At 34.9% G+C, this 12,742-nt stretch overlaps 1 protein-coding gene across 1 annotated transcript in view; it reads right to left on the minus strand.

Annotated features, from left to right (window-relative positions):
- The window catches only part of LOC117314665 (DNA ligase 3-like), a 37,691-nt gene extending 25,422 nt beyond the window's left edge, over positions 1 to 12,269 (minus strand). The window contains 10 exon segments of the mRNA XM_033868748.1: positions 347 to 515; positions 1,449 to 1,526; positions 1,934 to 2,013; positions 5,311 to 5,397; positions 6,096 to 6,140; positions 7,347 to 7,453; positions 9,422 to 9,583; positions 10,136 to 10,258; positions 10,766 to 11,285; positions 12,200 to 12,269. Of these exon segments, the coding sequence (XP_033724639.1) occupies positions 347 to 515; positions 1,449 to 1,526; positions 1,934 to 2,013; positions 5,311 to 5,397; positions 6,096 to 6,140; positions 7,347 to 7,453; positions 9,422 to 9,583; positions 10,136 to 10,258; positions 10,766 to 11,243 (1,329 nt within the window). The 5' untranslated portion in view covers positions 11,244 to 11,285; positions 12,200 to 12,269.
- Between the last annotated feature and the right edge of the window lie 473 nt (positions 12,270 to 12,742).

A 12,742-nucleotide genomic window follows, 5' to 3' on the forward strand; every position in this document is an offset into this window, starting at 1 on the left:
TAATACATACAAGCATAGGTAGGACTGGCGTCATGAGATGTAGAATACATACAAGCATAGGTAGGACTGGCGTCATGAGATATAGAATACATACAAGTATAGGTCGGACTGGTGTCATGAGATACGGAATACATACAAGCATAGGTAGGACTGGTGTCATGAGATATAGAATACATACAAGCATAGGTAGGACTGGCGTCATGAGATATAGAATACATACAAGCATAGGTAGGACTGGCGTCATGAGATACAGAATACATACAAGCATAGGTAGGACTGGTGTCATGAGATATAGAATACATACAAGCATAGGTAGGACTGGCGTCATGAGATATAGAATACATACAAGCATAGGTAGGACTGGCGTCATGAGATTAGCTCTGACGGTCAGTTTCTTGGCCATTCCTGGTTTACCACCGCCCTCCTCCAAGTTTTGACGGACACGAGCGACAACATCATGGAGATCCCTCGAGGCCTGGAATGCGGCGTAGGCATTGGTGTCTAAACCTTCAAGTCTATAACAGATATAGAATGTATGTCATTGATCAGAACATTTATCACATCTTGCAGTAACAAACCAATTCTAATTTCGTTTTTAACACAGGTGTATTAACACTAGGGGAGCTGTGGTTGGATGCAGATTACTATCGTCTCATTTCTGACTTCATAACCTAATGACATCAATTGCAATGTGACACAACAAAAGAAAGCAGAATGGTGTGACAATATCACACTTTTAAATTACATAAAATTTTGATAAAAAATTTTGTTCTCATAAATGTTAGTAAAAAGTTCTTTATGTGATATTAAACAGAATTTTACTTTTATTTCCATTCCAGGATATATTAAAGAAACATCTTTTACAATATTTTTTTTAATTTTTTCTTTCCCAGAGGCTGAGCAAATAGATATTGCTACATGTATACACTGAAAAGATAATTTGGCGAATTACAGTCCCCCACCAGATGTGAATTTATATGCCAAGAATTCACAGATGATAAAGTAATAAATAAGGTGAACCCATACCCCTTATATGTAGTTCTAGTGACTAGCAGTGTACCAGACAATAGTCTTTTTCTTCGATGTAAGTCAAAGGTGAAAATGAAGGTCAGAGTGACCTACTTTTTTTCAATACATGACATCGCCTCACAAAGGTGAACGCATACCCCTTTATGTAGTTCTAGTGACTAGCTGTATACCAGAAGATAGTCTTTTTCTTTGATGTAAGTCAAAGTTCAAAATGAAGGTCAGAATGACCTACTTCTATACATGACAGACCGCTTCACCAAGGTGAACCCATACCCCAAGTATGAAGTTCCAGTGACATGCAGTTTAAAAGATGGAGCCCAAAGATAGCAGATAGACAGATAGATGGAAGAACAAACAAACAAACAGTTTTCCATGGTTCCTGGTGGGGGGCTAATAACAATATTTCCCTTTCCACTTACATGTGTTTCGCTCCAGCGTTGATCCTTAAGTCATGTTTTATAAGACGTATCATCATCTTGAGGTCATTAAGTGTACACCTAGAAAAAGACAGATGCATGTTATTTTGGGTATTGAAGGTATTTTCAACAGACATTAACTCACAATTCCTGTAAATATTAATAGTCAGACATGTTTTTTCAATGTACATAAAAGTCATACTTATAAATTAAAGATGAAGGATACCAGTATGCAAGTTAAAATCCAAAATATTTCATTTGTTAAAATTCAAAAGATTTTAATTTTTGAGCAAGTCCTTAAACATAGCAGGAAAATAAATATCCAGTGAATATTATATATTCATTAATATATAGAAATGTTTACTGCAGAAAGATTAAAAGGCATTATTGTATGAAATCCAATACCTGCAAACTAGTCTGGCTGGGACAAATGTGAAATATTAGCCCTACGAAGTTAAAATATACAGTATATGGGAGTTAGTTTTTACCGTTTGGCTATCTTTGTGAGAATCCTCTGTTGATCTTCTTCCTTTGTTACAAGAGAGAGCTCCTCTAAGAAATAGTCCACCTTGAACCAAAACAGTGTTTACTTTCATAAAACGGTAACATATCACCAAGTTTTCACAGATGCAGTTACTTCAATTCTTCGCATATTAGTTTACTTATACTTAGTTTCTCTCCATAAGTCCAGATATCCAGTAGAGTCTATCATTAATCCATACCCCATTCATGTGTTAAGTTATCCTTTTATGGAAGGATTTTTTTATTTCTCGTGTGTTTTAAAGCATACAAGAAATCCAGCAATGGTAAGACTACTGACAGCATCACCAAATAATTCTGCTGGATAAACGGTGCTAAAAGGCACAGTTTCTTTGTATCTACTTATATAACTGACTACCTATGGCTTGATATTTATAATAAAATTAGGCCATTCAAATGCATCAACGGAACATGATCGATCAACCGTGACCATTGAGCACTGTGTTGCGGACAGGGATGATTATATTACTACAGATAGGAAATATAGTATTGTATATAGTAATATAAGGAAACACATCGATGTATCAGTAAATTTCATTATTTCAGAATTTGCTGTTTTAGCAACTAAATACATAAGATATAATAGTGCAGTAAATCTATTATCTATTAATAGCAATACACTCACAGTTAGGGTGTCAAAGATTATGTTTTCGGTGGTGTCACCTGACCACAGTGCTATTGTAAACTTAACTGACCTTGACAAAAGCAGCCTTTGTGTTTTAAACTGTGCACAAAAGGTATTTTAAGTCCTTTATTGCTGAAATTTCACCGAGCCAAATCATGTAGCAGTGTATGATTTTATAACAAGATACCAGCCACCATAGTTAGGATACTTGAAAGTTATGTAGGCTTCAGATATTACGATATAGATAGCCTGAAAAGTTATGTAGGCCTCAGATATTACGATATAGATAGCCTGAAAAGTTATGTAGGCCTCAGATATTACGATATAGATAGCCTGAAAAGTTACGTAGGCCTCAGATATTACGATATAGATCGCCTGAAAAGTTACGTAGGCCTCAGATATTACGATATAGATAGCCTGAAAAGTTACGTAGGCCTCAGATATTACGATATAGATAGCCTGAAAAGTTATGTAGGCCTCAGATATTACGATATAGATAGCCTGAAAAGATATGTAGGCCTCAGATATTACAATATAGATAGCCTGAAAAGTTATGTAGGCCTCAGATATTACAATATAGATAGCCTGAAAAGTTATGTAGGCCTCAGATATTACAATATAGATAGCCTGAAAAGTTATGTAGGCCTCAGATATTACGATATAGATAGCCTGAAAAGTTATGTAGGCCTCAGATATTACGATATAGATAGCCTGAAAAGTTACGTAGGCCTCAGATATTACGATATAGATCGCCTGGAAAGTTACGTAGGCCTCAGATATTACGATATAGATAGCCTGGAAAGTTACGTAGGCCTCAGATATTACGATATAGATAGCCTGAAAAGTTACGTAGGCTTCAGATATTACGATATAGATAGCCTGAAAAGTTATGTAGGCCTCAGATATTACGATCTAGATAGCCTGAAAAGTTATGTAGGCCTCAGATATTACGATATAGATAGCCTGAAAAGTTATGTAGGCCTCAGATATTACAATATAGATAGCCTGAAAAGTTATGTAGGCTTCAGATATTACAATATAGATAGCCTGAAAAGTTATGTAGGCCTCAGATATTACGATATAGATCGCCTGAAAAGTTACGTAGGCCTCAGATATTACGATATAGATAGCCTGAAAAGTTATGTAGGCCTCAGATATTACGATATAGATCGCCTGAAAAGTTACGTAGGCTTCAGATATTACGATATAGATAGCCTGAAAAGTTACGTAGGCTTCAGATATTACGATATAGATAGCCTGAAAAGTTATGTAGGCCTCAGATATTACGATATAGATAGCCTGAAAAGTTATGTAGGCCTCAGATATTACGATATAGATAGCCTGAAAAGTTATGTAGGCCTCAGATATTACAATATAGATAGCCTGAAAAGTTATGTAGGCTTCAGATATTACAATATAGATAGCCTGAAAAGTTATGTAGGCCTCAGATATTACGATATAGATCGCCTGAAAAGTTATGTAGGCCTCAGATATTACGATATAGATAGCCTGAAAAGTTATGTAGGCCTCAGATATTACGATATAGATAGCCTGAAAAGTTACGTAGGCTTCAGATATTACGATATAGATAGCCTGAAAAGTTATGTAGGCCTCAGATATTACGATATAGATAGCCTGAAAAGTTATGTAGGCCTCAGATATTACGATATAGATAGCCTGAAAAGTTATGTAGGCCTCAGATATTACAATATAGATAGCCTGAAAAGTTATGTAGGCTTCAGATATTACAATATAGATAGCCTGAAAAGTTATGTAGGCCTCAGATATTACGATATAGATCGCCTGAAAAGTTATGTAGGCCTCAGATATTACGATATAGATAGCCTGAAAAGTTATGTAGGCCTCAGATATTACGATATAGATAGCCTGAAAAGTTATGTAGGCCTCAGATATTACGATATAGATAGCCTGAAAAGTTATGTAGGCCTCAGATATTACAATATAGATAGCCTGAAAAGTTATGTAGGCTTCAGATATTACAATATAGATAGCCTGAAAAGTTATGTAGGCCTCAGATATTACGATATAGATCGCCTGAAAAGTTATGTAGGCCTCAGATATTACGATATAGATAGCCTGAAAAGTTATGTAGGCCTCAGATATTACGATATAGATAGCCTGAAAAGTTATGTAGGCCTCAGATATTACGATATAGATCGCCTGAAAAGTTATGTAGGCCTCAGATATTACGATATAGATAGCCTGAAAAGTTATGTAGGCCTCAGATATTACGATATAGATAGCCTGAAAAGTTACGTAGGCCTCAGATATTACGATATAGATCGCCTGAAAAGTTATGTAGGCCTCAGATATTACGATATAGATAGCCTGAAAAGTTATGTAGGCCTCAGATATTACGATATAGATCGCCTGAAAAGTTATGTAGGCCTCAGATATTACGATATAGATAGCCTGAAAAGTTATGTAGGCCTCAGATATTACGATATAGATCGCCTGAAAAGTTACGTAGGCCTCAGATATTACGATATAGATCGCCTGAAAAGTTATGTAGGCCTCAGATATTACGATATAGATAGCCTGAAAAGTTATGTAGGCCTCAGATATTACGATATAGATAGCCTGAAAAGTTATGTAGGCCTCAGATATTACGATATAGATCGCCTGAAAAGTTATATAGGCCTCAGATATTACGATATAGATCGCCTGAAATACAGTTACCTGTTGCAGAGTCAATGTACTTTTCTTTACAGGCACCAAATTTTTGCTCTTTTCAAAAAATATCCTGACTGTCTCCGCTACATCTCCCTACAAATAAAACACAAATTATTATGCATGCTGTATATGACCTAATAAGCACACTGTGTGCTTACAAAAAACACAAAAGGTGGTGCACTTAACAAAACCATGTTTCAAAAAAAAGGTTTCCATGTGAAATTTTGGTATGAAAAGAACATTTTTTTTAACAACATATCTTTATGTAACAAAATCAATCAAGAGTCTTTGGTTAAAAGACTTAAGATTATATCAACAGATCAGTGAGGAACTTTATTATATGTTTCATTTAGCGCACCCATACTCTTTTCCTAAATAAAATGTGGGGGCGCACTTATTTGGTTGAATATGGTACCAAATTATTTGGATATAAATTAAAAAATAAATTAATACAAACCAGTACATCAAATTCTTTAAGCATAAATTACTCATTAAGTTGTTTTAATGTCAATTTGATTCCAAGATAAACCAAGGGCAATAACTCTGTATAACCAAGGGCATTAACTCTGTATATGTATAGTGATTTAAGTATGTTAACAGTATCTCCAGAGATATTTGTATATAAAATCTGCCTGTTACTATTAAAATTAGGAACCAAATGCCATATTGATGAATAAATTACAAAAGTTCTCTAGAGAAACGACAGCAAAGGACTAGTCATTTATATAATGATATCATTACTGACAGCAAATTTACTCAAATTCAGAAAACAGATTTAAAACAGTAAATACCTGATCAAGATCGGCCACCATAGCCTGTAGACTGGTTCCAAATATCTACAACACATATACAATATAATGGTTAGAGCCATAGCTGATATTGTTTCTAAATGAAGTTTGAAAACATTTTCAAACTATTATATTAATGCTGATCGACAATATGTACTCTATGATCAGTCACTGGTGTACATGTGAAACTGGAGAAAAATATCACAATAAAGTGACAAAATTACTCTACAGATTACAAGGATAATGACTTCGAGGATCTTACACGAGTGTCATATTGGTTAGTCATGAATGCAAGATTATATTTATCACATATATATGTTGCACCATTGAAACGTTCTTTTTAGAACGCCGATGTGGCGCAGCGCTATAAGCTGCGGGTATTTCTGGCTAGGCGATTGGGTGCTGTAGATCGTGAGTTCGAGGCCCTGTCAGGGCACGAGTCACAAAGTTGTCTTCCTTCGTCATTTGTGTTGCTAAGTTATATATATGTATATATATATATATATATATCTCATATATATGACAATGAAAGTGGAAACTCTCAAATTAATCTGTTTTAAGATGGGTGAATTACAACTCTGACTGCATGTGTTTCACTACAGAGTGAATTGTGTGATATCAATTTTTCAATTTTCAATGATTCATGATATCACAATAGTGTTATTATAAATGTGCCTAAAGATATTATGACATAGTCATTTTACATGGTAGAACAGGTAAGTTATGTGATGATCATGTTTCATGACAGGTTTTTGTGGGCCATGACAAACTACATTGTATAAGGCTACATACATGACAACATAAAATCAAGATTGTTGTACATCAGATGTTCCAGTGTTATACCAGTCACAATAAATTTATGACAGGACATCACTTTGTTTGCTGGGTTTATCACCCTGTGAACGAACAGACATGGTCATTTTGAGGCAGGGTCTCCTGGTAGTAGTTGGTGACTACCTCACTGAAGAACATATGGGCTGCCCAAGAACACAGCCACAACAACACAGCCCAACCTATTTTTTTCATACCGAGAAACAAAAACTGACACAGTTAGGAAGTGTCAAATCATGTACCTCGGACCTTCACCAGAGGTTTATTTGGCAGGCGCTCTAACTGATGAGCTATTGCGGCCCTCCCAAGGTTGGAGTCCATGGACTGTGGTTTGTCTACCTTGATAATGATAATGTTGCCTGGTTAATAAGGTTACCAAAGTAACCAAATTAAGTAAATTCTTACACTTTTATTAACACTTACCTGACTAAACAACTTGACAAGTTGCTTGTTATTCAGGTTGTATACTCGCTTCACAACGCCGGGTAGCAGGAGCTTCAGTAGAATATAGGTGTCCCCAGTGTAGCCTTCTGTAACGGAAGTAGGTATATATGTAGAGTGTTCACTTTTTATTGTGAAGTATACAGATTGCATACATACAACATTTCATATAATGTTCGTTATATAAGTAATATATATTAACTGGTATCTTTCACATGTTGGCTGATATTAAAATTATTCTGTCAAAGAAGACAATGTCTTTCTCACTGAAAAGCAGAATAGTACTTTCTATACCTTAGTTTGGTTTATTTTGTTTAACGTCCTATTACCGTAAATATTCGGGTATAGTGCGCACTCGCGTATAGTGCGCAGGTACGTTTTTGAGGTTCATTTTCAAAAAAAAAAAAATAACAATTTTTTTTTTTTCAATATTCAACTGAGCGGTAGAAATCTAGATGAATTCTAAAGCATAAGATGATAGGAATTTGTAACTTATGAAAGCTTATTTACCACATTTAATTGGAATCACCGGTCAGATTTGACACATTGGATTGACAGGTTGTTTACATTATACCACGACAGGCCTAGTCAGCTTGCAAATTGTAGCGGTCCCATCTACACTGTTGTACAAACAAAATAATTAATCCTACCCTCAATTACCTTGTGATTTTCACGCAGGTATGATCTCTTGTGTTGTCTGTCCACGAACATACAAAGCTAATTAAGCTCAATTATAACAAGATTGACTAGTAAGCTGACTGCTACGTAATGTAACACAGGCCGCCATTTTGTACACAGTACAGTACGGAAAACAGTCTGCTGTCGTCGTGCTGGTCACAACTTTTATGTCAATGAATTAACATGTGTAATGGATAAATCTACAGTGCATACAATAAATAAGAGTACTCCGGTAGTTTTCACAGTCAGATCGTATTTTATATGGCCAGTTGGTCAGTGACTGCCGCATGAGATCAAGGCATTAGTGTTACCCTTGCCTAATTGCGCATGAGTGCTGTTACAGCTTCCGTAAATAAACAAGTTGAACGTTATCAGTTTCTGGCAGCACTCTGGATTTATAAGATGATTAATTTAGAAGTATGAAATAACTAAGTACTGCTATATCATTTCAAGTTTTGTTTGATGTTAATTGAGACGTTATACATCGTTTTGGACCTGAATACGGGAACATGCTCAAGTGAGAACGTATGTGTAAGGAACGTGTGGCTCACGATCGACTTAGATAAATCCACGTAATTGCTGATAAATACACAATTTCAAGGAATTAAACATCAAAATAACTATTCATTTCTTTGATTATTTGTTAACTATTACTTTCTAAATGCTTTGAATATGTAATATATATATATATAAGTATTAAATCAGTCCTGCTGTGAAAGGAAACGATCACAAATCTCGGTCAAATCACATTCATTCTGACTGGAAAAAGGCTTGTACTTGCGTATAATGCGCAGTGGTCTTTTTCACTTGTCAATTTTTGAAAAAAAGTGCGCACTATACGCGAATATTTACGGTAATAGTCAGGGTCATTTAAGGATGGGCCAGACTTGACGGTGGAGGAAAGCTGTAGTACTTGGGAGAAAAACCACCAGCCTGTGGTCAGTACCATGATCATTGCACACAAATAAGATTGATTATGTCCCCCTTAGCAATAATGAAACATTTTCACAACAAATCTTTGATATCTAATATGTCAAAACAAATATCATGGTATGAAAGAACAGAAGCAACTCCAGAGTCCAGGTTTGAAAATGTCAAAACAAAGTTTAATATATGTTCCAATTCCTAGATCGGAAAGAGATCCTTGTGTTTTCACCCTCCAGTCCAACATTTAATCAGAAATAATCCTCACATCTTGCTTTTTAATTTAATTCAATCTGAGGGAAAATTTATTAAGTTCTAGTGACTCGATTTGAATGTTAATGAAATTTTAATCAATTTAACGTCTAAATATTACACTGTCATTCAATCTATCATTACCACTGCCATTGTTGTTGTCATTTTACCCTGCGTTTTGAAATTATGGAAACTCAACTGACCTCCAGAAGCGCCTTTCTTGAGGTATTTTGCAACTAAAGCAGTCTTAGAATTGTAACTACTTTCATCTGCTATTTCAGCACAGAGTCGTCGGAATTCACGGAATGCATCGTCTCGCTCCCCATTATCATCTGGCACTTTTGAGGATGTGGAAGGCACAACAGCTGAAAAAGGTCAAGGAATATGATAACAATATACTGTCAAGTATATTATATATAGGGTATATGTTTCAATAGAGACATACATTTCATAGAAAACAAAATAACAATATCAGAGATTCATCAATTTTTGAGGTTTTATGATTCATGGAAAATGACAGCACAAAGATGAAGAGTAAAGGGATTTTAAACCTATTATATCATAATCAACCGTAAACTAGGTGTTTGTGAGATACACACCAAATCCCATTGTTATCACAGATATCACATAGAAACTAACCTATAACAGGTATTGGACATTAAAAAATTAATTTACATCCTTTCTTTAAACATATGCATTTTATTATACAAGGGCCACTGAGGGCCCATCCAAGATTATTTGCTGTGAAGAACATATTCCAGTTTACTTGTTTTGGAAAAAAAATATATACATGTACAAATTTTCATGGAAAAATTTAGTTAAACAGTCATAATCCATGATTATGTCTACATTTTCTTTCTATCAATATGTGCAACATTTTGCCATCATCAATTCATTATTATTGTAATGTGTGATACCATCATCGTCGTCATAAGATTTAGATGGGGTAGACTTGGCGGCAGCTGGAGAAGCAGAAGTCTTTTGAGGGGTTGCAGCTTTCGGCGTTTTCTTATTTGGTGTTTTCGCATTTGAAAGATGTTCTATATAAAGATAAAAACAGTAAAACCATGCGAGTATGTCATTGTGTGTGTTACATTCATAAATTTGTATGTTCACTTGAAAAATCAGTAAAGATAACTATAAACTTGTTTTAACGTCTTGTTTTCATTTTAAACATGTCATTCTCAGAGTATACATATTTTGCATAAAGATTTTGTTGTCTAAAGGAAAACATCAGAAAATGCTGGTCTGTAAAAGTAATATATTTTTTCCCCTCTTTTTTTTTTACAAAAGACAAACTGGACATCTATTTGACTCTTTGACCTTTATTCCCACAGCATCTAAACAAACAAGTTTCTCCCAGTAAACTTACACAAGTATCTAGTGTTCATTCAGATAGACAAACAACAGAAATCTTTATACATTTACATATTAGGGGGGGGGGAAAACAAAAACAAAAAAATAAAACAGTGAAATTATTTAGAAATATATTTTGAAACACTTTTACATATGTTTAATCATACTGAAACAATAAACAGTACACAAACCTTTAATAAGTTTGTTTATTTCATCTTTATCCTCTTGAAGAATCTCTGAAAACCCTTCCACGTCATCAGGTTCTTCTATTTTCTTAGTAGTAGCTCGAGCTCGCTTGAAAGTGTTGAAGATACAGCTCGGGTGATACCATTGTTTCATGTCTCCATCTCCACCGAACGGATTGGCTGTCACCTTCCCTATCCTCAGAGATCCCTTTTCAATCTTGGTCTTACATCCTTTACACCCTGATGTTCCGAGTTTTGCATAACCAATGACATACCTATTATCTGCCATTTCACAATAGTTCTTGGGTCTCAATAGTGTCAGAGTGGTCCAGGGAGTTGGCTTTCTTGTCAACAAATTGTTGCAAAGTTTAGAATAACTGGTCAGTTTGGAATGACATGATGCTGTCAAATTACCTGCAGTCGATAACTTTACCAAGGACGAGGACCGACACACATACCTAGACACTCTATAAAATCTTAACATGAAATTGTTTCACTCCACATTTAACAAAATAGAAAATTCCACCTGCAAAAGAAAAAAATAGAAATATATATCAAATACATTGAACATATGAATAATAATAATAGTACTATTTCTAGGTAGACTTTTGCCCCAAAGTCAGCATTAACATGATTAAGCTACTAGTATTATCTTCTATCCTTGACATTATGATTACTAATAAATTAGATAGATATTTTCACCGTCAGCCTTTTATATTACAACCTACGATTCAGAGCATATATATATATATTTCAAACAGTATATATTCATATACCTAGTGTTTTATTCCTCCAGCCGTAGATAAATGAATACATATACTGTTGAGAAATATGTAATAATTGTACAGTATACATATATATCCATTTATATGAGTTGATAGGGTTTGCTTGGGAGCACGGGCTTGCTTCAGCCCCCTGCGTCCTCACGGTGGAGGTAGGGCTTTCACACAGCATACATTATGTCCTAATTGCATACATTATGTCCCCTGCGTCCTCACGGTGGAGGTAGGGCTTTCACACAGCATACATTATGTCCTAATTGCTGACCCCCCCCCCCCCCCCCCCCCCCCCCCCCCTTTCCATCTTGACAAAATAATGGATGCCTACTGTAGCCAATTTCCTTAAAGTATCACATTCACAGTAATGAAGTTTTTAATAACAAATTAATATGTTATGGGTTTTATTATCATATGACCGATTTTGATATAGATACTATTGTTGTAGAGGAAAAGCAATTGTCACTTTTAACTACTAGCTCTGCATTATTCTGCAATACAATCCGAAAAATTGGCTACGCGTGGTCTTTGTTTTAAACTCGAGGCCCAGGCCTACTGTGTTTCGACAGAAAGTCCACAACAAATGTCATGGATTTGTAAGCAAGTATAATTAGTAAATAGATAAAATATAACTCGAATAATATCAATAGTAAAGTATACAAACCGTACTACCTGTCTAAAACGCTAAGCAAGCAAGAATTGTTTTGCAGACACCCTGTGTTATTTGAAGTAAGTTTTCTATCCTCCAAAGACAAAAGAGTTACGCTGTTGTAATATGGATTACTTCCCTTAGTCAAGTCAAAAAAAAAAACAAGTAACTCTGAGACGTGTATGTGATAAACATGTGTCTCTGGTGTAACCAGAGACCTATATACTAAATATATTTGTTTATCTCCATATACGGATATCTATATATGTCTGGTGATATTAAAAGAGATAATTTCAAGTTTAAAACATAGATATATATATATTTTTTTATAGGCTATATATAATCCCATTTATGGTTCCATGGAGACTATATTTATTCACATGCGTTCAATATCATTTGCGGTTTGAAAAAAAAGTGTTTCATATTGTTTTTGTAACCATGATATTGATCACAAGATTATAATATACGTGTAAGTGCTAGTTAACCTGAAATAGATTTAGGTAAGTATCACTGAAGAAGAAGAAGAAGAAGAAGAAGAAGAAGAAGAAGAAGAAGAAG

This window comes from Pecten maximus, chromosome 16 (assembly GCF_902652985.1).
Source record: "Pecten maximus chromosome 16, xPecMax1.1, whole genome shotgun sequence".
Classification (NCBI taxonomy): Eukaryota; Metazoa; Mollusca; class Bivalvia; order Pectinida; family Pectinidae; genus Pecten; species Pecten maximus.